The sequence below is a fragment of the Phoxinus phoxinus genome, assembly GCF_949152265.1.
Source record: "Phoxinus phoxinus genome assembly, chromosome: 10".
In the NCBI taxonomy this organism is placed as follows: Eukaryota; Metazoa; Chordata; class Actinopteri; order Cypriniformes; family Leuciscidae; genus Phoxinus; species Phoxinus phoxinus.
Window position 1 is genome coordinate 28268269 of NC_136885.1, and position 23671 is coordinate 28291939.

General features: G+C 37.3%; 2 protein-coding genes across 6 annotated transcripts in view; one reads left to right on the forward strand and one right to left on the reverse strand.

The window, feature by feature from the left end:
- osbpl10b (oxysterol binding protein-like 10b) overlaps positions 1 to 16069 on the forward strand; it is a 44247-nt gene extending 28178 nt beyond the window's left edge. For all 5 annotated transcript variants that reach the window (XM_079625281.1, XM_079625283.1, XM_079625284.1 and 2 more), the window contains 6 exons: positions 1804 to 1950; positions 4709 to 5198; positions 11172 to 11358; positions 12038 to 12220; positions 13662 to 13815; positions 15306 to 16069. In XM_079625281.1, coding sequence (XP_079481407.1) covers positions 1804 to 1950; positions 4709 to 5198; positions 11172 to 11358; positions 12038 to 12220; positions 13662 to 13815; positions 15306 to 15350 — 1206 coding nt within the window. In that variant the 3' untranslated portion in view covers positions 15351 to 16069. The remainder of the gene's footprint in view (positions 1 to 1803; positions 1951 to 4708; positions 5199 to 11171; positions 11359 to 12037; positions 12221 to 13661; positions 13816 to 15305) is intronic.
- Positions 16070 to 18425: 2356 nt separating this feature from the next.
- Positions 18426 to 23671, reverse strand: part of stt3b (STT3 oligosaccharyltransferase complex catalytic subunit B) — a 47614-nt gene continuing 42368 nt past the window's right edge. Inside the window, exons 11-16 of the mRNA XM_079625279.1 lie at positions 23278 to 23465; positions 23013 to 23184; positions 22662 to 22835; positions 21396 to 21509; positions 21019 to 21225; positions 18426 to 20183 (exon numbers count right to left, since the gene is read on the reverse strand). Coding sequence (XP_079481405.1) covers positions 20103 to 20183; positions 21019 to 21225; positions 21396 to 21509; positions 22662 to 22835; positions 23013 to 23184; positions 23278 to 23465 — 936 coding nt within the window. The 3' untranslated portion in view covers positions 18426 to 20102. The remainder of the gene's footprint in view (positions 20184 to 21018; positions 21226 to 21395; positions 21510 to 22661; positions 22836 to 23012; positions 23185 to 23277; positions 23466 to 23671) is intronic.

A 23671-nucleotide genomic window follows, 5' to 3' on the forward strand; every position in this document is an offset into this window, starting at 1 on the left:
ACACCCAAGAACCTATATCTGAACCAGCTCTGAAATGAATGTAAGTTTGAGTTCATTTGAATCATTAGGGCAGCATGTTTATCCTGTTGGACAGAGAGAGAAAGAGAGAGAGAGAGAGAGAGAGAGAGGATTGCTGGGAGTGAGGAAAGTTGGAAACTCCATTCATTGTTGTAATCTTTTCAAATTGGTCCTATTGTTGTGGCAGTTTTTAGCCAATGCAAAAGACTGAAGACTCTTGGAGCAAAATATCCTTCAGAGTCAGAGGTTTCTCTTTAATAGCTCAGGAGACAAAATGGTGTTCTTTAGATATGATTTATGTATGTATAAAGTAAATGTATATAGGATAAATTTAGGAAACAATTGTCTTAACAGAGTAATAGAGCTATAAAATGAATATGTATAGCAATGCTTAGATCATTTGGGACAGTTTGATGAGAAATACTTCAGTTTATATTGAAATCTCTGGCTTTTGAACGCTGACTTTGGTATACGGTACATTAAGATCTCTTCTGAAAGTTTAAAGGAGATTCCTCCATTTTCTTTCCATTCCATCTTGTTGTTTCCCAGAAGAAACATCAAAGTACTTTTCCTTTCATTTCGCTGCATCTTTAAAATCTCTGCATATCTAATTAGCTTTTATTGATTTGCATAAACAGCTTCTGCATCCAACTTTTGGCTAGTTACTGTAGCTACCAAACAGCCCAACAAAACAAAACCACCCAACTGAACCTCCACAGAGAAAGAAGGACACAAACGAATTGTTTCTGGTGTCCTTGACATGATCCTTTGCAAATCCTACAAGGACAGTGGGATATACACAGAGCTGATTGAACAACATGCCAGCATGGAACATTGTATTTAGTATTGATGATGTATAGATTTGTGGTCACGCTGGATGTGTGGCCTTGCATGTGACCTCATTCGCATGTGTTTATTTAATCATATCTGTGATGTCGTAGAGGGAAGGAGAAAGTGCTCTGCTCTTGTTCTATGAAATATTCAGCTGCAGTTCGAAATGAGGGCGTTCCATCCTGCACGATGAGCTCCCGTACTTTTTCTGGGAACACAATATTCCCTTTTTACCATTATTAGAGAATGCAGAAGGAAAGAGAGAGAAAAAAAGATGATAAATGGTTTGCGAGAGAATCTAATAAAATCTAGCCATAACGCCACGGGCAATGGTATGTGCCCAGTCGTAAGTGTCACCTCGGGGATTACGGCTAGCCCACAAAACCCTACTGTTTTACTTTACAGTCTAACCATATCGTAACCCATTTAGATCCCATCTGCCGCCCCTAAGTTACTTACATTTGTGTGCCTTGGAAAGGAAAAAAGAGTGATCCACTGAGAGAGCATCATGTGATCTGCTTCGCTCATCTTTCAACACTATCTACGTAGAGCCCTTAGAGGAAGGGGCTTTTTATACACTTCCCATGATGCTTTGGGGCAGGCGCTTCTGGACCACTTCTTTACATTATGCATTAGGAACAATGTAAGGTTTTTGCATGAGCGATTGCAGGGGGTACCAACTACATTAGCCAACCAAGACTGCATAAAAATGCACAGTTGCCTTGCAACCAAAGAGCATCTGTCATTTGGATGGAGAGAAAATTAATTTTTGATATAACATTTGATATAATCATATATTTTTTCAACAATGTACCTTGGATGGTGGATATGGGCTTTCATAGCATGCTACATATGTGGTGCCCTGAAATGAGGCTTAACAATTGTGTGTAATGGTAAATCACAAGTGATCTTTGCTCAGTACCATTTGCAAATTGTCCTGTGTGTGATTTGCAGAACTCCAACCCAGAATCGGTGGACTCCAGCGAGGAGATCACAGACACAGAAGATAATGATGAGGAAGACCTCGGAGTCTTGGATGACCAGAGGAGCATCATCCTTCATCTGCTGTCTCAACTCAAACTGGGCATGGACCTCACACGGGTACACACACACACACACACACACACACACACACACACACACACACACACACACACACACACACACACACACACACACACACACACACACACACTTGCTGTCCCACCCAAACGGATCATCAAGTTAATGGTGCTGAAAGAATTCGCCCATTCTGTACTTGTATACATCATTCTTCCTTTTCTCATACAAACAGGAACCACTCAAGACTATTTATCTGTTCTCAATCTCAGGATGGGTTTTCCAGCTTTTTATGATTATGCGTGCCAGACAAGTAATTGGCGATATCACTTTGTAAAGAAAGAATGGGTGTCTGTGCACATACGCATTAAAACGCGCATGCCTATAGACTAAATGTGTAATACACATGTGCCATTGTATGCATGCCATCACCGTTTTCACAGATTCACGTTTTTGAAGTTTACATGGAGCTGATAACGGTATCGCTTTCAAAACCCATTTTCAAAAACTTTGAAACCTTCTTCAAAATTTGCGTTCTCAGGCCACCAAACACCATTGTCGTGTCAATGAACGGCCAAGAATGCATTAAAAGTTTTCTGTTTTCAGTTGAAAACGGTGTTGTGTAAGCATTTTTAGTTCTTCTGATGCAGTTTTAAGAAATAATAAACTAAAAAGTATGCAGTTAATCAAAATTGAACATTTTAATTGATTGACAGATCTAAAATAGAGTAGTTTTTTTTATTTTAAAAATCTAAAACTTTCAGTATAATCTACTGTATATAAAAATAATAAAGGTGTACAGTATAATCTTAATTTAGAAACAAATGTGTGTTACTATTAGACAGTGCTCAGGAGATGTAGATGTAGTAAACTGGAATGAAGACTCTGCTTCATTTCCACGATCTCATACATACTTCTTTCCATGTATTGTAGTCTTGCGTGGACATTGTCCAGTCTCGGACACAGATTGAGAATGTACCTGTCATATCACAGTGCTGTTCGGTTCATTCAGCTCCTGTGGTCATTTCATGTCTTCCTTAGTTGACCTAGTTTCCTAGTGTGGGTTTATCTTTTACCTTAGTAAATTATTGTGTTCACCTGCCCATTGTTAACTTAGTCGTTTAGTCCTGTGTGTAATGTATGTGTGTGTGTATATATATATATATATATATACACAGTTACACATACACCCCTTGTTGACACTGTGTGGTTTTATCTTCTGTATATTTGTATGATCCCCTGAGTATTTTGGTTTATTATTAAAAGACTAATTCTTGGAATTTGATATCGTCTTACGTTTGATTGAACCACGCTGTTACAGTACCATGCTACGCACAAGGAATATTAACATAATCATAGCTCAGGGGAAATTCAGTTTCATAATTATACTTTACGTAATCAGTTAGCAGGATACTTTATCTGATTTGATGATCCTATTCGTCCTCGTGATTAGGAATCTAATGGACCGATCCAAGCGTGTCGAGAGGTGTCATGATATTATTATTGTAATTACGGTTCATCAGCCTCAGGAATATCTCAGTGTTGGTTTTGATATATGTTTCTCTCTCTAGTACCTACAGAGGCGTCTTTGTTTAGTCTCTCTGATATAAACATTTCCTTCTGGGCTTGTGTTTATAGTTCAGCAGGATTTGAGCAGTCATTTGGATAGCTGAGATGATGAAGTTCAGTGATGTGTGTGTGTGTGTGAGTGTGTATTGTAGGCCTCAGGGGAAAGGGACAGAGCATTGATCCATGGAGTCAGAATCTGTATTACAAACACAAGCATACAGTTATTATATTATCTTTGAGCACCAGTAATAGGTACGCGCTTACACTGACATCACATCACATTGCATAGTTTGAATATAAAATACCATTTTAGCAATATTACAAATATCGTGTCATGGGTAACCAAAGCCAAGCTGATAAAACAGCACGATTGCAAGTATGATAATGTTTTTATACACAAGTAAAAACAGGAAATTTGTATTGAGTAAATTTAGGCAATATTGCGACTTGCTTTGGCCCCACCAACTAAAACTGCTCAGAACAATTTTACACATCAGAGCCGTTGTGTGGCAAAGTAGGGATGGGTCATTCCTGAAAGAGTCAGCATTTTGAAATGGTTGAGTGAATAATTCAGTGACTTGCTCGATAAGACAGAGTCCAAAATCACATACTCTCTTGAGTAGGTACTTATTTTGAATAAGTAATTACTCCACGACCGCTAAAAAAGTATGTTCTATATAGTATATAGTATGAATGTGTGTAGTATGAATGTAATCTGGACGTAGGCTACTATTATTCGCCATGCTGTCATTATCATGTGACCTACCAGCGTCAGTTACATCGCTTCACTGCCATTTATAAATCCTCTCCCGTGGCCTCATGGGATATTAAAGTGTCCGTCGTATGCAGTTGGTCATCCGGGTACTTTTTGCCTACTCTTTTATGAGTACTGTGAATTCTGACTTATTTTGTTACATACTGTTTTTCACCTACTATATAGTAGGGAAGTATGCGATTTCGGATGCAGCCAGACACTTGTTTCATTCCTGAAAGAATCCATGTTTTTGAGTGAATCGGTTGAATAAGGGGTCGTAAAAAAAACATTCACTCATAAAAACATTGAGTGAGAGTGATACAAATAATATAAACGTATTCATTTTTTGTTTCATTTGATACAAAATTCATTCATGGGTCACATTCAGCAATATCCATTTTTTCTCTCACATTCAAATACCATCAAAACTGTCTAAAGATTGGTCAGATAATGTAGGTCTATATCTTTTATTCTTAGGTGGTGCTGCCCACGTTTATCCTAGAGAAGCGCTCCCTCTTGGAGATGTATGCCAACTTCATGGCCCACCCGGATGTGTTTTTGGCCATCACGTCTGGAGCGACGCCAGAGGAACGCATGATCCGGTTTGTGGAATACTACCTGACCGCTTTCCACGAGGGTCGTAAAGGTGCTGTGGCCAAGAAGCCTTACAACCCCATTCTGGGGGAGAGCTTCCACTGCACGTGGGACGTACCGCGAGATAAGGTTCGGCCCCTCAGGACTACCAGCTCAAGCCCAGCACCCGCGGCTGCTCATTCCGCCCAGACCACCTCCAATGATGGGTTAGGATCTTACCGGCTACGCTTTGTGGCTGAACAGGTATCCCACCACCCCCCGGTCTCTGGATTTTACTGCGAGTGCAAAGAGCGCCAGACATGCGTCAACACACACGTTTGGACAAAAAGCAAGTTCATGGGCATGTCCATTGGAGTGTCAATGTTTGGAGAAGGTGAGTTTGAGTCTCTTTTAACTCTTTCCCCGCCATTGATGGACTTTTCCGTTATTTGTGAGATAATGCTTCCAGACAGAATTTTCAAGAAGGGTATTCCTGCACAACCGGAGACTAGGACCGCAGTTCCAGGACCCTAGTTTTTAGAACTGGGGTCCTGGTTTATTATGTCTATGCCTGAAATTGCCGCCTCCGGTTGTGCACGAAGTTCGGAACATACAACTAATTTTCCATCTTTCCTAGTTTTCACTGTTATACGGTGGGGGGCGCTATTACACATCTGTGAGTAACGTTACTGAATCTCCTGATCAAAAACACATGCGAAGAAGATACAGAATCAAGCGATATCATATAGTATGTAATCATATGCATATGTAAAATAACGTGATTATCTACATTAAACAGCATATAAATCAAAACGGCCTAATGTTACTGAATGAAATGTCGACCCAGTGCGAGGTATAAGACTGTGAAGCTTTGCGGGTGTTGATGGACTCAATCTACTCCATCCATGTTTTCATCATTCTGAATCCTATCCGGACGTAGCCTTTGACAAAAATATACTTTTTTTTCAGCTTTTTGCTCAAAATGTTGCTTGTGTAACACCCTTTTCAATTTTAATGTGCTTTTTTTTTGGTATGACAAATATTTCACATAAGTATGCTCAATATTTTAGTACCATATTGACAGATACCAATAACATTTTTTTATGTATTGGTATCAGTAGATATTGGATAATTGTGGTCATTTCCCCTTAATTTTACATTTAGTTAGGATTAGGATTTTTGTTGTCATCTAATGTCGACTAAAAACAATAATAATCTAGTTGTCTTTAGCAAATCTCAGAATTAATATAATTTTTTCATGCTTCACATTATGTTGTTGTGATCATTGTTCATTTGTCATTTATATATTATTATTGTTTTCGTTAATATTTTGAATGAGATTTTATTTGTATATTTTTTGTTTTCATTTTGTTTAATTTTTTTGTAATTTAGTCATTTTTTTATATATTTATATAATGTGTCTTGTTTTTATTAAGTTTTTAGTTTCAGTTTCATTATAGTACTTCAACTTAAACTAAACTTTAAAATGAGAAACGTTGTTGTGTTTTTCTTGTTTGTAGTTAAAAAAAATATATATTTAGACAAAATAGGATACTTTTAATTTTGGTAATTTATTGATCAACCATAACATAAAAATAATTATATAGGCTAGTCTTATAGGTATCGACCAGTATTAACATCTTAATAAATGTGCATAAAATCAAAATTCTGCAAAACAAAATAAATTAATTTATTAAAAAAATTACACCGTGTAATTCACAACAAAAGATAAAAGAGACAATGTACTATTGTGCAAAGTGACAAATCACAGCCAATCAGAATGTGTTTAATATACAGCTGCAGGATTTTGGACCAATGAGATTAGTCAGTGGGCAGGGCTCCATAATGCAATGAGAATTCAGTTCATCCAGTTCTCAAGATCCATCCATAACATCTTACTACGAGTCTTTGTTTTCATACTTACCAAAACATTTCTAGAAAAAAAAAAAATGCTAATATAGCTTCTTAGAAGCATTTATTAGGCTAATGCATACAGTTGTGTTTTGTTTATGGCGATCATTTGTCTGCTGGGATCATTGAGTTTTGTTCATTACTGTTTGATTAAAGCCTGAGGGTTTGCTCATTCAGCCAGAACTGTGTGTCCAAAGAGCATACTGTTTCCAGATCAGCTGATCTGCCTCGGGGCCTGTGATATTTACTGGTGCTTCTGCTTATATCACAACTCCATCTGTCTGCAGGAACAACAACAGCAATGTTCTGCTGTTTGGAAAACTCTCCCCTTGATGTGTCACTTCCCTCTCTCACTTGATCTCAAAACTGCCAGCAAAGGGAGCATTTTCAGGCATTGTCCCAAAAGATTCCGCCTTCATTTAGTTAACACACCTTGTTTTGGCCAGATTCTTTGAGAATGAAATCCCATTCACGTTGTGACAAAATGGCAGATGAAGCCAGATAAATGTCATTTTTAAATACACTTGTTTTTGTAAAAAGTATCTTATGCTGCTCACTATAGATGTTTATTTGATCAAAGATAGAGCAATATTGTAAAAAAGTATTACAATTTAAACAACTATTTTCTATTTGAATATATTTTATAATGTTATTTATTTCTGTGTTGGCAAAGCTGAATTTTCAGCATTGTTACTCCAGTCTTCAGTCACATGATCCTTCAGAAATCATTCTAATATGCTGTTTTCAAGAAACTGTTCTTATTATTATCAATGTTGAAAACAGTTGTGCTGCTTTGTAGATTCTTTTTTTTGCTGGATTATTTGATGAACAGTACATTCAAAAGAACAGCATGTAATTGAACCTGAGCATGTTCTCAACACTCCCGAACTGAGAGTGAATGAAGTGGAGGATCATGCAGGATGAAGGTAGCATTTGGTGAGCTTAACCAGTTAGGACTCTTCTGTAATCAGGACAACATTAATTACTTATAAGACGGCTTGCACTAATCCCCTGGAGTAATGTACACAGTGTTAATTGGAGCAGCAGGAATTTTAGAGGAATTTAAAAGGATATTTTACACAAAAATGATGTCATTTACTCATCCTTTTATTGTTCATCATCTATCGAACACAAAAAAACTGATATTTTTAAGAATCTTCACGCTCATTTCCATATGACGACATTTCGTATTTGTATTTATTGAAGTTTTCTGAAGTCATGTGATGAAGAACAGATCAAGCTGTTATTCACTGATAATGTGTCCCTCCGTTAGGCCTAGAACTGACACCAGATCAGTAAGTCACAGCGCTGTGTGTAAGTGATTCAGTCTGATCCCTAAGGGAATCATTGTCTATTTTGAAAATATTAATTGAAAAGAACTGGCTCAATAAACAATTCATTCACTGATCACTGAGATACTATAGTTTTTATTCATATTTTTAATTAGTTTTTATTTGTATATTTTCCATTTTCATTTTAGTTCGTTTTTTGTCATTTTTATTATTATTATTTTGAATATGTCTGTATAGTTTTTATGCATTTTTATTTTAGTTTAAGTTTGAATTATTTTAGTACATCAAGTTAAACTGATTAAAAAATAAGACTTTTTTTTTGGCAACAAGCTAAATTAAATAAGTTAAATTGTTTTATTTTATTTCCGTTAACTTTTAAATAGTTTTTAGGGTTTTAGTTTTAGTTAACTGCAATAACGCTGGCATGAAGATTTTCTGGTAACACTTTACTTTAAAGTCTCATTTGTACACATTACACATTGCTTAGATAACATTAACTTACAATGAACAATATATTTCTTTAAATAATTTATTATCTTTGTTAACTCTTTATCTGGCAGTCAAAAATCAATTGAATTTTAATCTTAATTTATTTCAATTAAATTAATGTACTTTTAGTTTGATAATGTTTTTTTTTATTTAATATTTTGTATTTAGGGGTTTTTATGGTACTAAATTATGCAGTAATGAATTTATTCACTTTTTGAGCATAGACCTGAAAATGACATTTCCAACTTAAAGGATAATTCCGGTATTTAACACCTTGAGTCTATATTGTAGTTTGTTTTGGATGAACAAGAGTGGTGGACATTTTTTTGACAATGGTTCCTCTCTCGAGTTTTTGACTATAATAGAATTGGCCATGGACCCATTTAACATTGGAGTCAATGGGCATGTCCGAAAATGTCATTAAAACAGCCAATAATGTTCGTTTACAAAACTGTTAAACTCACCGAGTGGTTAGTGGTGTTCGTTGATGATTATAAACAATATATCGTCGCAATATATGATTCCAATCCGTTTATTTTGCTATAGTGGAACTATTTTTTCAGACACTTCACAACTGTGTAACTTCCGCTCAATATTTGAATCTGAAGCGTTAGCACACTCCCGACCACTTGATGGCGATAACCGATGTTTATGTCTCGCGGGACACTCACGGTCACAGTCGAGTTCAACTTCATATTGCACTGGTCAGTGGTCACGTCTTTCAATATTTTCAAGGTTTTGTTTGTTTATTTCGCTTACTCTCCCGGAGCACAGTTGCTCTGCTCGCTAGCCTTATGAGAAACGGAAGCGAGCAAAAAGACTACATCGACCAAATGTAAACAGCCCCCTTTCCGTTTCCGGTAGCGCATTTATATTAACGAGCACTCAGTCCTTCAACAGAATTCAATGGGATTTTACAAAATGACGAATAAAACACGACAGAAACTGTATTTCGCAACACTTTTTGTTTCTGGAACATCAACTAACATCACTAATCATTCGGTGAGTTGCACAGTTTTGAAAACTAATGTTAAAGGTTGTTTTAATGACATTTTCGGACATGCCCATTGACTCCAATGTTAAATGGGTCCATGGCCAATTCTTTTATAGTCAAAAACTCGAGAGAGGAACCATTGTCAAAAAAAATGTTGTCCACCACTCTTGTTCATCCAAAACAAACTACAATATAGACTCAAGGTGTTAAATACCGGAATTATCCTTTAAACTGTCATAAATCTAGAATGTTTTGGTGCACATACTTGTTTTGGTCTCTTTCTAAGGAATTGCACTTTTTTTTATAAAATTGAAATAAATAAAGTAATAATAATAATAAATAATAATTTCAATTATTATGAAAAATGCCTTTTGACCTTGATTAATCAGGACCTTTTCGAATCATATCCGTGTGTGTGTGTGTGTGTGTTCCTTCACATAGCAGGTGCCATAACCTTTACCAAGTTTCATATCATTCCTATGAAGCAAAAAATTAAAAAACGCAAACTTTTTCATTCAAAAATGACCGAAGAGCACCAGAGAGTTAAAATGTATTAGTACAGGTTGAAATTAACTTTGACTTAGATCAGGCGTTTTCAAAGTCAAAGACAGTGGGCTTCCCTTCAAACACATACACGATGGTTAGTTAGTTACCACCATCGTTACCATAGTACCCCCCCCCCCCCCCCCCAATTAAACTGAATAGTATGAACTGCACTGTATGAATTACATATACACTGATTTTTAATAAAGCTGTTTAATCTCACTTTAGACTGACTGTGTTTACATGAATACTCACCAAAACAGGAATTTTGAAACAAGTGGAACACATTGTCAAATAGCATTCCAGGTTCGCCTACAAATTAAGGATGCTTGAACACCCTGAACACGGTGAATGTCCCTTCTGCAGCTCAGCCATGTCGGCTCGATCAAATGTAGTTTCCTCATGCGTCAGCGCAGATGAATTCATCTGTCCTCTACTGGGATCATCAGAGAAGCTCTGGTCTCAGCATTATCACAAGGAACTGGGCCGAAACACGCTTGACCCTTCTGGAGCAGGGTCCACCACCCCCCCTTCAGCTCTCTTGTCTCTGGGAAACAGATGTGCTGTTGTCAGTCCTGGCTGAAAGCCCACAGAGATTTTGCCACTAGACAGCTGTCCATTATGTAACCAGAATAAAAAATAGGCCAGGCCCGCTGAGAGAGCTGCTGCGAACATGCTCGCACTGTTCAGATTTTACCTGAGTTATACAGATAGACACAAGTAATCACTTTAATGAATAACTTCCAACTGTAGTTCGAGGTTTGCATTATAATATAGTGTATTTAAATCTAAGTACACTATAAAAAAAGTGATGCACATTGACTGACACACACATTGACATGATTCAGCGTATGGTACCCAAAATAATATAAATAATCTGTCATCCTGATGACTGGTAAATCAGAACAGGTCAAAACATGACACTGCTATAGTGGATATGAATTTCTGAAGGAATGCGAATACTTCGCGAATATAATTTGTAACAAGCTCAGTGATTTCAACTAGTTTTGCTTCAGGACTCGCTATAAACACCTGCGGAGCACTGGGATCAACGTTGATCAGAATTCTGTTTGCTTTGTATGGAGTTGAGCAGGAACCATTCTAAGTGAACCGAGTGTGTCCTGTGTTTTTATGTTAGGAGTCCTCCATCTCTTGGAGCATGACGAGGAGTACGTGTTCACGCTGCCCTCTGCCTACGCTCGCTCCATCCTCACAGTGCCCTGGGTGGAGCTGGGTGGGAAAGTTTCCATCGGATGCGCCAAAAGCGGATACTCTGCCACCGTCACATTCCACACCAAACCCTTCTATGGAGGGAAAGTTCACAGGTGAGAGTGAAGAAGCTCATTTGATTTGAGATCAGGCAAAACATGCATCATATTTGAATATGTATTTTGCTGATGGTAAGGTTTGTATTATTGACTTATTATTTACTTTACTTATTATATAATAACAGTTATTTTTTGTCATTTTTAAAGGGGCTATAGGAATTTTCATTTATTAATCACTTTTTTATCGCCAGTGAGTGAACAGCTTGTAGCGAAACTTTAAAAAAACGAAACCTTCCCCGACTTCCTGAGTTCTCTATAAAAGCCAGAAGGCTGATTTTTATGTGAAGGACTCGGGACGTTTTTGCCGTGATAATAAAAAAAGATGTGACATTTACACGCTACATCCCCTCTTCCTTCAGTGGCTCATGAAATGAAGGCATGTACAATGTTCAGGAAACTGAAAGAGCTATTCTGTAATGTCAATGTGTCATAGATGTAGTCAGATCTATATAGTCTATCTATAGTCTTAAATATACTTTATAATCAAGCTATCATTGTAATGACCTCATCTGTCGACATGATGCTGGTGAATCGCAGTCAGAGGTTGCGCAAACATATCCTCCAGCTCGAAGTTGCTGGCTGCAGTTCACTTATTGGCCACTGGTGTCGCTAAAAACAACCGTTTCTGAATTCTACATATAGCCCCTTTAACTTACTTTCTCTTTTTCTTCAACAGAGTCACAGGTGAGGTAAAACACAATCCCACCGGTACCATCGTATGCAAGGCTCAGGGGGAGTGGAACGGGACCCTGGAGTTCACTTACAGCAGTGGAGAGACCAAAGTGATTGACACATCCAAACTGCCAGTCATTAAGAAAAAGATCCGGCCACTGGAGAAACAGGCCCAGTATGAATCGAGGTAAGATTTTATCACAAACTTCATCTCAATAGGGATAATGTGGGCGCAAAATGGTCCATTGGTCCACAAAATGGACTAAATATAATTATATAAACAATTATGTGTTATTAGCTTGTTCTATTAATTTTGCAGAAGTCTATTAACTTCAAATGGAAGCATAGTGAAGGCTTCCCTCTAGGGAAGAGAGTTACTCAAGCAATGCAAATAAATAGCGAGTGTGAAAGATCAGAACTCAGTGATCCAGATAATGCCACGGTGGATGAGCATCTCTCATTTTAAAGCATTTTAGCGAAATCATCCTGCCCCTCTAGAGCTCTTATAAGATGCTCGTGACCCTCATGCGCTGCTCTGGCCCTGAGTGAGCTGGAGGATTCACTTAATAAACTCTAATGCTGCTTATTGGCTTATTGTAGAGGAGAGATCCAGCCGGACAGGACAGAGCCCCGTCAGAGTAGTCTAATGCTCTCAGCCTGGCGGTACCACAGCCGCGTAATGCAATCAAAAGAAGATCTAGCGGCAGAGAGGTGCTTCTGAAGTAGTGCTACGCTTGCAAAAAGTGTGGATCCATTGATCCTTGAAAGGTTTGGGATCAAATGTAATAAAAGATTTGGCTGATTCATCATCTGAGGTTGATTTTCTTATTCTGATCAATACGGCTAGACGCATCACCCTTGACTAAACAGCTAAGTTTTGCAGCTTATTTATATATATATATACACTGTATATAGATAGATATATGTATGTATATATATTTATTTCTTAATTAATTCAGATATATTTTAAGTATATTTCAAAATGAACAAAAATGGCTGAGTTGCTAATATAGATTTTATATTATGTACAAAAATATATTTAAATTTGGCTTTTTTTTAAAATAATTTAAATCTAAATATATTTACAATATACTGTCCAAAGTATATTTTAGACAATAAATTGCATTGAATTTTTCCAAAATTAATTTTTGTTCAAGATTGAAAACTGTATTTCTTTTTTTTTAACTCTTTCATCGGCATTGACATAATTTTCCGCCGTTTATGACGCACCGCTTCCCCGCCATTGACAAATTTCCGACAATCCATGTTTTCACTGTTATACGGTAGGGGGCGCTATTATGTATCTTCTGAAAGACGACAGAATCTCTGCATCAAAACACAGGCGTGATAAAAGCATTCCTTATGTAAAATAACGTGATCATCAAATTAAACTGCATATAAATCAAAACTGCTAACAACATTTAGCATATGAATACAAATTGACCAGAAAAAATGTCATATGGTGCAACCGTATATTACATTTTTTTCAAGAAAAAGTTAGGAAGAAAAGTTTGTAGGTGCAATTTAGGAGCAAATGTATCTGAAGTATATTATTCCACAACAATCTACAAGCATGAAAAAAAGTTTCAGTCTGTGGTATTAACCTGTCTTGTGGCAATGATTGACAGACGGTTGTGGCAGCATGTGACCTCGGCGCTGAAGGCCGGGGACATCGACGTGGCCACTGAACACAAACACCAGCTGGAGGAGAAACAGAGACGAGAAGGGAAGCAGAGAACAGCCAGCAGCACCACCTGGAAACCCAAGTACTTTATCAAAGAGGTGAGGCTTCCTAATTCTGCATCAAAGACCTGACAAGCCTTCATTTGTCCATACAAGTCCCATTTGTCATTTTACTTGGGTTGTGCAAAACTACATATTTTCATAATTGACTAGTCAGTACTTTTACTAGTCAGCTAATTGGTCTTAAAGGGGTAGTTCACCCAAATATTAAAATTATCCCATAATTTACTCAACCTAAAGCCATCCTAGGTGTATATGACTTTCTTCTTTCACTTAGGCTATATTACAAAATATCCTGGCTCTTCCAAGCTGGCAGTGAATAGTTTTTGAAGCTCCAAAAAGCGCATCCATCCATCATAAACGTAATCCATACGGGTCCAGTGGGTTAATAAAGGCCTTCTGAAGCGAAGCGATGCGTTTTTGTACTTTATAACTTTATAAACTTTAATCACTGGCCTCTGGAAACGGCCAAACGTGAGTCTAGTTCCGGTGGAAGGTTCCGCCGCAACCCAGTGATAAATATGGATACATTTCTTACAAAAACGTATCGCTTCGCTTCAGAAGGCCTTTATTAACCCCCTGGAGTCGCATTGATTACTTTTATGATGGATGGATGCACTTTTTTGGGCTTCAAAATCCTAGTTACCATTCACTCCCATTATAAAGCTTGGAAGAGCCAGGTTATTTTTTAAATATAACTCTGATTGTGTTTGGCTGAAAGAAGAAAGTCATATGCACCTAGGATGGCTTAAAGGGGGGTTAATTATAGGATATTCTTCATCTTTGGTTGAACTAATCCTTTAAGGAAGCCCTTTATAATTAGGCTGGTTTCTGTTCACCAGACCCTGAACGGATTAGTTTCTCAGGAAGTGGTTACACAAGACATGTTCATATGTTCAAAAACAGCAAAATGCAAGATCTCCTCAGGTTTTTTTTTATTTTTTATTGAAGGAAACTCTATAAAACTACAGTACTGTTCATAAGTTTGGGGTTGGTAAGATTTGTTTCACTTATATTTCATATTTTGTTTCTGTTTATGATGTTTCTTTTTTTACTCTTATTAAAAATTATTCATTATACACTATTTACTCCAGTCTTCAGTGTCACATGATTCTTCAGAAATAATTCTCATATGCTGATTTGCTGCTCAAGTACAGCATTTATAACAATGTAAAAGTCTTTTTTGATCAATTCAATGTATCCTTGCTGAATAAAGAGTGTTGAAAAAAAACTTTGTTCAGAAAAGAAAAAAAAACTCTTACTGAAGCCACCTTTTAAATGGTAGTGTGCATTGTGACCCATGCTTAAATGTCCTGGTTTAAAAGGGAGCTCAGAAGCACCCATCCAATGTGGTCACAATTCAACCTCATTACAGCATTTTACATTGTCACCATGTTTGGGACGGGGCCGAATATTATTAATTTCCCTTCACTGCCTCTTTTGATTAGCTCCAGAGTCATGCAGGATATTTGTTCTCATATCAGATCTAGCATGTCTAACTTTTGATTCTGTCCTTGAATTGCTTGCAGGGGGAAGGATGGGTGTACCACAATCCTCTATGGAAGACGAAGTGATGAAGAAAAGCTGGAGCCACATGATTCCGGTCCGTCACAGCCCCCCCGCCCCCGCCCCACAGATGGGAGTGGCCATGTAAACGAGGGGCTGGCCAACCAATGGGACTCAAGCAGCAGGGAAAGACATTGATCCTTTTCTCCAACTTGTCGTACGGAGAATGAAAGGTGCCAAAAACAAAAAAACTCAAGAGTGGTTCAAATACCTCAGAAGCCCCTCCGGACGATGAAGATTAGGATGTGGAGGCCTGAATTGTGTGACCTTGTGCAATATCTTTATATTTGAATATTACTTCTGGTAATCAATACTACAGTAAAGTGAATTTTCACACAGAAGAGATGTAGCATCTGTATCAGAGAGTATAACACAAATAACCGATAGCTATTATTTTAGAACACCATAGAGCATTCTGGTTATTTGAGACCAGTGAGCACAGAGCGGCTATAGTATGTGAGGAGTATGTATTCATGTTCAAGGGACCTCACCCCTCATGTTATTATGTATTATTTGAATGACTGAATCAATCTTACCATTCGATGACAGTATTGTGCTTCAGTCGAGTCTCTCACACCTGACGAAATAATAAAATGGATATTTGAAGGAATGGATTTTAAAATGTATTTTTTCCTTCATGATTTAGCTAGGTCAGTGATATGCATGCTTTTCAGTCACGTATCTGAACTATTCAATGCTGATTAAAAGTTAAAAGTTGATTTCTAATAAGCTGCTCTTCAGAATTTTGACTTTTTGACACAATTTAATTTCTTCTCAAAATACACTATTTTCTGAACATGCTGGTGTTTATTAACTTAAATGTGCAAATTAACTTAACATATCAGGAGTTTCCAAGTAAAGGTAATTGGATATGGTGAAGAAGACAGTGTTTCACACAGCTATATATCAGCAGTGTTTAGTAACTTGCATAATTATTCATCTCATACATGCTTTCCCCCCAAAAATTTTTTAGAAGTATCACACATTTATTTACATGGCCTTGAGCAATGGTTGTGGGGTTGATCATTCAAAATCATGCAAGGTGGGATACAGACATTTGTTGTTTAAAATTAGCTACAGTTCATGCTTTGTTACATAATCTATTATTATTCATAAAATGAACCAATTTCTTACAAAAAAAATAGATGTCTCGAATGCTTATAAAAAGTAATTGGACCCCAATGTTCACAGCTTTCATGGAAAGTAAAATGTAATGTAATAAACAGCAGGTGAACTGATTTGATTTTGCACATCTTACTTGCACATCATCTAAATGAGGTAAAGTCAACCACATCCAGTTATGTAACTTGCTCCTTTTTGTGATTTCCATAATAGGCCTAGTGTCTTAACAATGAAGATGCGTGTCTTTGAGGGTCTGACTGAGACAGACATGCAGAGCTTATCTCTGTCTGTGCAAGTGAACATAGGACAGTATTGAGTTTTGATTAAAACACTCCATTAGCACAGATTCAACGCAGCACAGTGATTCTACTGTAAACCTCAGAGGTGAAATGACTTTCCTCAAACACTGTTTAAAAAAATAAACTCATCTGCCAAAGATAAGTGACACACTTCAAATGTGTAAATAGTAGTAAGCAAAGGTCAACAGCCAGCTAGAAATTTAAATAGCTATGTAACCGACTTATTTACACATCAGGAATATAAAAACGGGGAGAACAGATTATTAAAGTAGATTTCATGCAAATGAAAACTAGTGCAACGTTATAGCTGTTACATCTGAATGAGAAATCAACGGCGTAAACAAAGACGATGCAAAGGTTTACGGTTTGCCTAGGTATAATGTTGTCATCTTAAAATTATGAAATATACTTTTTTCTTCCCTGACTGTATGAAAATATTAGCTTGAGACTGCTATCATGACGCACTTTTCCAGAATGATAGTCACATGACATTTACAGCTCATCTGATTCGCATGAGTTGTTCTGAAGGCGACGGATACTTGACCACCTCCTTAGTGTGATGTGCTAGAGCTGCCACCTAGTGGACACTTGTAGAGCAGGACCAATGCAGAACAGATGGACTTGAGCAGATTTTTAAAGTGGTCATATAATGCTTTTACGGATATTACCTTTCAAGTGGTGTGTGATAGTTGTTTGTGAATGTAAACGGTCTACAACGTTTCAAAGATTAAAGTGCAAGACAAATGGAGTTATTGTCTCCCAAAGGAAAAATAAATAAATAATCTGAACAGCCTGAAATGAGTCGTCAGTAATTCCAGTCTTACTTCCTGCACAAACCCATTAGGTTTTGAATACATTTGCATAACGGCAGCCTATGGTCTTCATTGGCTGCCCGCAAACATCTACTTTCGCCCTAAAAAAACAAGTTAGCTGAGGCCTGAGAGTTTGGTTCACATTGCCGACATGTTGTGAAGAGACTTTTCTGAGCCGTGAAAGTAAATCTACTCTGCATGCACTTCAAAAGGACGAGGAGAGAACAGTCTTGAATGTATGCAGAATGATCTGTTGTTGCCAATGTTTGCATCCCTGTCAAAATTGCATACTTCTCTACTACATAGTAGGTGAAAGACAGTGTGACAATGTCCAAATTCACAGAACTCAGAGTAGGCAAAAAATACCCAGATGACCTAGCCTACTACTACCAGCAAGATTCTGAAGTGTGCATTCGATGGTAACTTTACAATCCCATGAGACCACGGAAGAAGATTAGCAGTGAAGCGACACAACTGACGCTGGTAGGTCACATGATAATGACAGCATGGCAATTGTAGTACTTCCAATTACATTTATATTACACACATTCATACTATAAAGAACATACTTTTTTTTTTAGTGGTTGTGAAATAATTGTTCAAAACATTGTCAAGAGAGTATGTGATTTCGGATGCAGATATTGTAATAGTGGTTTAGTTTCTGACACGCACTGTAAGTGATAGACCAATCACAATAGACTGGGCCGTCTGACCAATCAGAGCAGAGGAAGTTATTGGAAAGGAGGGGTTTAGAGAGAGACTGGATCCTTTATCGAAATATTTCAGACACTTAGAAAAGAGGTGACGCTGCAGTGTATATTATGAACATGTTTTTTTTTTTCTTGGATACTTGTAAACATTGCAGGAGACCAGCAAAACAATAATAGGGAGAACTTTAAATTCCATTTCTGTTAAAAGAAGAGACTACAAACAAAATGGAAAACATTTCTTGAAAGCAGACATAAGGCATATTCTTTCATTAATTCTTTTAATCACAAATGGCATAAACTCATTCTCACAAACAGCATCTTTGCCTTTCTCTCGTTCTTTTTAATTATTATTTTTTTAACTTTATTTTACAATTTATGGAATAAATTTTCACTTGAAAAAGAAAAAATACAGTTTTTGCATTTCAGGATGAAAAGCTTCCTCTTCTCAACTGCAAATTCATTCTTATTAATAAATACCTTCTCCTAAGATTCAGAGCCCTCTGAGAAGAATAATATGGATATGTTGTGGAGAAGAGGGGGAAAAAAGCAATAATTTTCCTTCTAATTATCTTACAAAAAAACAAACAGATGAAGCAAAAGCAATACAAGTAGGGTTGAAAACCAGGAAGGCAGAAAACAAAGAGGGGAACAGTTTAAATGGCAGCCCAGAAGAACCAAGAAAAAGAAAACCCATTGGATGTTGTAGGAAGCACCCTTTCAACGTAAAAAATAAAAAAAATTGAATATTCACACTAAAAATACGCACTCTCCACCTGCATGCTACTCAGTAGTGGATCCACATTAAGGTGAACTAAGACAAAGTGCATTCAGGCTAGTAATGCAGCATTTTAATAAACCTACAACTAATTCAATTCACTTTTTGTCCTGGCAGACAGTTGTTTAGGAAGAGGTGGGAAAATTTTGATTTCTAATTGGCCCAAGAAAAACATCTGATCTTCGCAAATGTGTGTGCAGGAGATGCCAAGCCACAGCGCCCCCTCTGGACAAAACACATGAGCAATAAAGGAAATAAAAGCGGATTCTTCATTTGAATTATTGCATAAAATCTTACAACCAAATAGAAAAACAAACCAAAAACATTCAAAATGATGTAACAAACAAAATTATATTCAAAAATCACCACAACAGTTAAACATTACTAATAATCGAGTCCTTTGCAGTGTCTGCCTTAGAAAAAAGAAAAACTCAAATTCAGAGCCACAAAGACCCAACTGCATTCTGTCACAGAGAAACCGGGTTTGTCAGATAACAATTAAAACCAAGAGAGCATTTTAGGGGCTGTCACACTGCAGACGGCTCCATATTCCTCAGATTTTATTTTTTAATCATAAGGTAACAATTTATCAAGACAAGACAAAAAAAAAAATCTCTTTGGTGCTCCGAGGTTCACTGAGCTTAATGAATTCATATTTGTTGGTTGTTTAAGCATTCAGTTGTATTATATTAAACTGTACCACAAAAAAATTGTGCCTGCTGTTTGAGACACGGGCAGCGCTCTCGCTTCACCAGCATATTCAAGTACAAAATAAAAAACAAAAAAAAGAACACAAGACCAAATTAAGTCCAGAGTTGTCAGATTAAAACGGCGGTGCAGATCCCCATCCTCCAACCGCTCACAGAACCTCCGCATCATCATGGCAATCGCAGGACCAACAGCCTCCAATCAAACGTTCTCAGGTGGGCGGCGCCAGACAACATGTTTGTTCTTCTTTTTGATTGGTGGATTACTTACTAGTTGCACTTGTCCTTGTCTTTTGTTTTCCTCTTTTTCCATTCTCAACGTTTTCATTCAATAGCTAAACAGACTTCTTGTTCAGTTTCTTGCCTTTTTTCAGAGCCAACTTGTTTTTGATGTATCCCCTCTTCCTTTTGGCTGTCTGTGAACCATGAAAAGAAACAAGTTAATCACATTTGAAATAACCGATAATAACAGGCAATTGTATAGCTATTATTATAACTCATTTTATTAATTACATTTATTAAGTATTATTTAAAAGGCTACATGGACATGGCAGACCTTAAAGGGACAGTTCACCCCCCCCCCAAAAAAGAGTAAATTCTGTCATTACGACAATTGAGTGTTTCAAAAAGTTTGTCATTGAATCATTAATTTTAAAGATTTATTCACAAACGCTGATTCGTCCAATAATAATAAAAAAAAATCGACATCTACTCACATTCAAATTATTTTGTTCAAGTTAATATATTGGAAAATAAACCAAAACAATATTTTGTCCGAACCTCTAATTTGCATGTTATTTTGTTTAGTTGTCTAACATTGTTTTTCTTCTTCAGAACCGTAGGAGTATCACAATCTCCATTTTACACAAAAAAAAAAAAAATAGTGATTCTCCATAACCAAGCCGTTAATGGACACCACCTGACTTCCATAGTATGGAAAAAATACTATGGAGTCAATGGGGTCTATCAACTTGTTTGGTTACCCACTTAATTTGTGTTCAGCAGAAGAAAGAAATTCATTCAGGTTTGGAACAACTGGATGGTGAGTAAATGACAGAACTATCCCTTTAACAGGCATTTTGTGTTAAATAAATTATCAATGAATCATTAATGTCAATCAATTAAGAACATTCTGAAAATTACTACAAACACCGCTATTAAGCTATAATTCTATTAAGTATTGCAAACTCTCAAGTTAGTCTCACATCATTAAATAATGATGCTGCTCTAAAGGAATCTAGAGGGAAGAACCTTTTTTGAGGTGTACTTCTGCTTGGCTGCGATGTTGCGGAGCTTGTGGTCCAGAGCCTGTCGGTTCTCTTGCTTCTTCACCCTGTAGATGCGCACCAGCCAGTGCTCAGATGTAAACGCCTCCTCCAAGTGTTTCAGACGGATGTCCTTGTTGCCGATCTCTGCGTTCCGTGTCCGGTCAAATCCAGGGGGTGTGCGGAAGTCCAGCTGTGGGAGAGGCGTTTGCTGTTAGTTTTTTTATCTATATACACATTACTACACTATCAGAAGGGCACAATGGTGATAGCTAAAGGATCAGCCATTGTTGTTGCAACACACTTCATGTCTAGACCACCTGAATTAAGGAACCGAGAGGAAAGGAAGGAAGCAGCACTCACTTGCATTTCCCCAAAGCGGTAGTAAGACATCTTGTACATGAGGCAGTTGAGCAGGGTGGGAGAGCCGGCCTTATCCACTCTGAACTCTCCCTGCGGTGTGAAGTAATCACTTTCCTACAAAAGAACAAAAAAGACACCTCAAAAAACAGCAAATATCAGAAACATGTGAATTATGTATAATATACATTTCTCACTGTGGGCGACCTGAAAGCCCATCAACGGTAAGTGTCTTGAAATGTATTGTAAAAGACAGTGAATGTTACATAAAGCTTTATTAATTGCTGTAGCGACGGAGCGTTAAAGAGGATTCATTTAGAGACGCAACATCTCAGAGAGAGTTTACGTGACAGTCTAACAGCATGCTAAAGCACAGCATGATCAAATCCTGTCAGAGAAGCTCACTCGCTCTGCAGCACTTCTACAAAAACTGCTTTTTGTTTTCAATGCCAAAAATTCAGGTAAAAAAATAAATATTTTTTCTATTTTTAATACTATGGTCTTTTAACTAGACCGATGATGTACTAAAAACGGAACGTTTTTCACATACAGATGACAACGTCGTCAACGTTCACACGGACACACGAAAACAATTAAAAATCCTGTATTTGCAGCCAGGCCAGTAGTTGGTGAGGTCACCGATGGACTAAACAAGTAACATGTATTTTCACAAATACACATTTTTTCAGTTAACACGGAGGCGATAATGATCTCGCTTTCAAAAACGTGCACTTTTCAGGTCCCCGTAACACCGTTGTCATGTAAATGTACAGACAAAATGCATAAACAGTTTTGCGGTTAAACTAAAAGAAAAATACTAAAAGAAAATCATAAATTGTTCATAAAAAAAATCATAAATTAAAAGAACATTATAATTGCCCTTCCGTAATCTATGACTAGATATAGCACACCAGACATCTAATAAAATAATTGTAAAAAAAAGAAAAGAGCTAATAAATAAAAAGCTTGAACTAGCTGACTTTTTTTTTCTCTTCAAACAACTAGAAAACAACCCTGCCCATCTCTAATCTTTTTCCTTTATTACAAATTCAATAATGCAATAAAACAACTAATCCCCTTACCTTTACAAATACACTATTCTCAGAAGAAGAAAAAAGTATACTAAAAGAAAATTATAATTTGTTGTAAAAAAAAAAAAAAAAAATTATATATATATATATATATATATGAACATTATAATTGCCCATCCCTAATCTATAATGATTACAGAAACATAGCACACTGGCCAGGATTGACATTGACACTGACCCGGATATCTTTAGGATGCTCCCCCTCAGCGATGCGCACCATCCACAGGAACTTGTTAATGTCGTCGCCTGAGTATCCGATCACTCCCCCAAAGATGATCAGAACGTAATCCACATCCAAGGACTTCATTATCTCATAGGCTGCACTCTCATTGGAGGACATGGCTTTACCGACCTGCAGAAGGAGGAACAGAATATTGATGGCGAACTTTCAGTGTCCTCAAGATGGCGCTACTGAGACAAAGCACTGATACCATGTCAAAAGCAGTTCATTTCTTCTAGTTTTAGAAAAAGTCGACATTTATTCTTAAATGATAGCAAATCAGACCCCATTGTAAATGTCTGTCCTCACCAGTGCTATGTGGCTGTTATTCCACGTGTTGTTGTCCACCAGCGTGGTTCGGTTGGCCATGCCGGCTATCTGATATCCGTAGTCCCACCAGGACATGACTCGAGCGTGTTCATCTGTATTCTGCCTGAGCCAGTAATACGCTTCACGGAAATCGTCCAGAATGTTGCGTGATCTGGAGGTAATTATAAATGAATGAGGAAAAATCAATAACTCCAAAATTCCTTCTTTTAAACAAGAAATAGGCCACATGAAGGTGTGCTCTTACCCGTCATGGTTGTATGATGCCAGCACTACACTGGGACTGGAGTAGGCGTTGCTGGTGACCCACGTGCAGTGCACCGCAAACATCATCAAGAGCATCAGCATTAACATGGTAACAATGCTTTTGATGTTGGGGCCCAAGCCCTCTTCTGGCCGGTCCTGCTCCGACACGTGCTTTCGGACTTTGCCGGCCTGCAAATGCACATGGACACACCAAACAGACAAAATACAGATGAGCTACATACAAGCTACCGACCAATCACCATTCAGTTCTCAGTAACAACAAAACATTTCCTATAAAAAAACAAAGTGTCTTCAACAGGGGTCTGGTGTTTGATCTCAAACTATTGTCAAAAAGTAATTAAAGTTGTTATAATAATAATAATAATCATCATCAT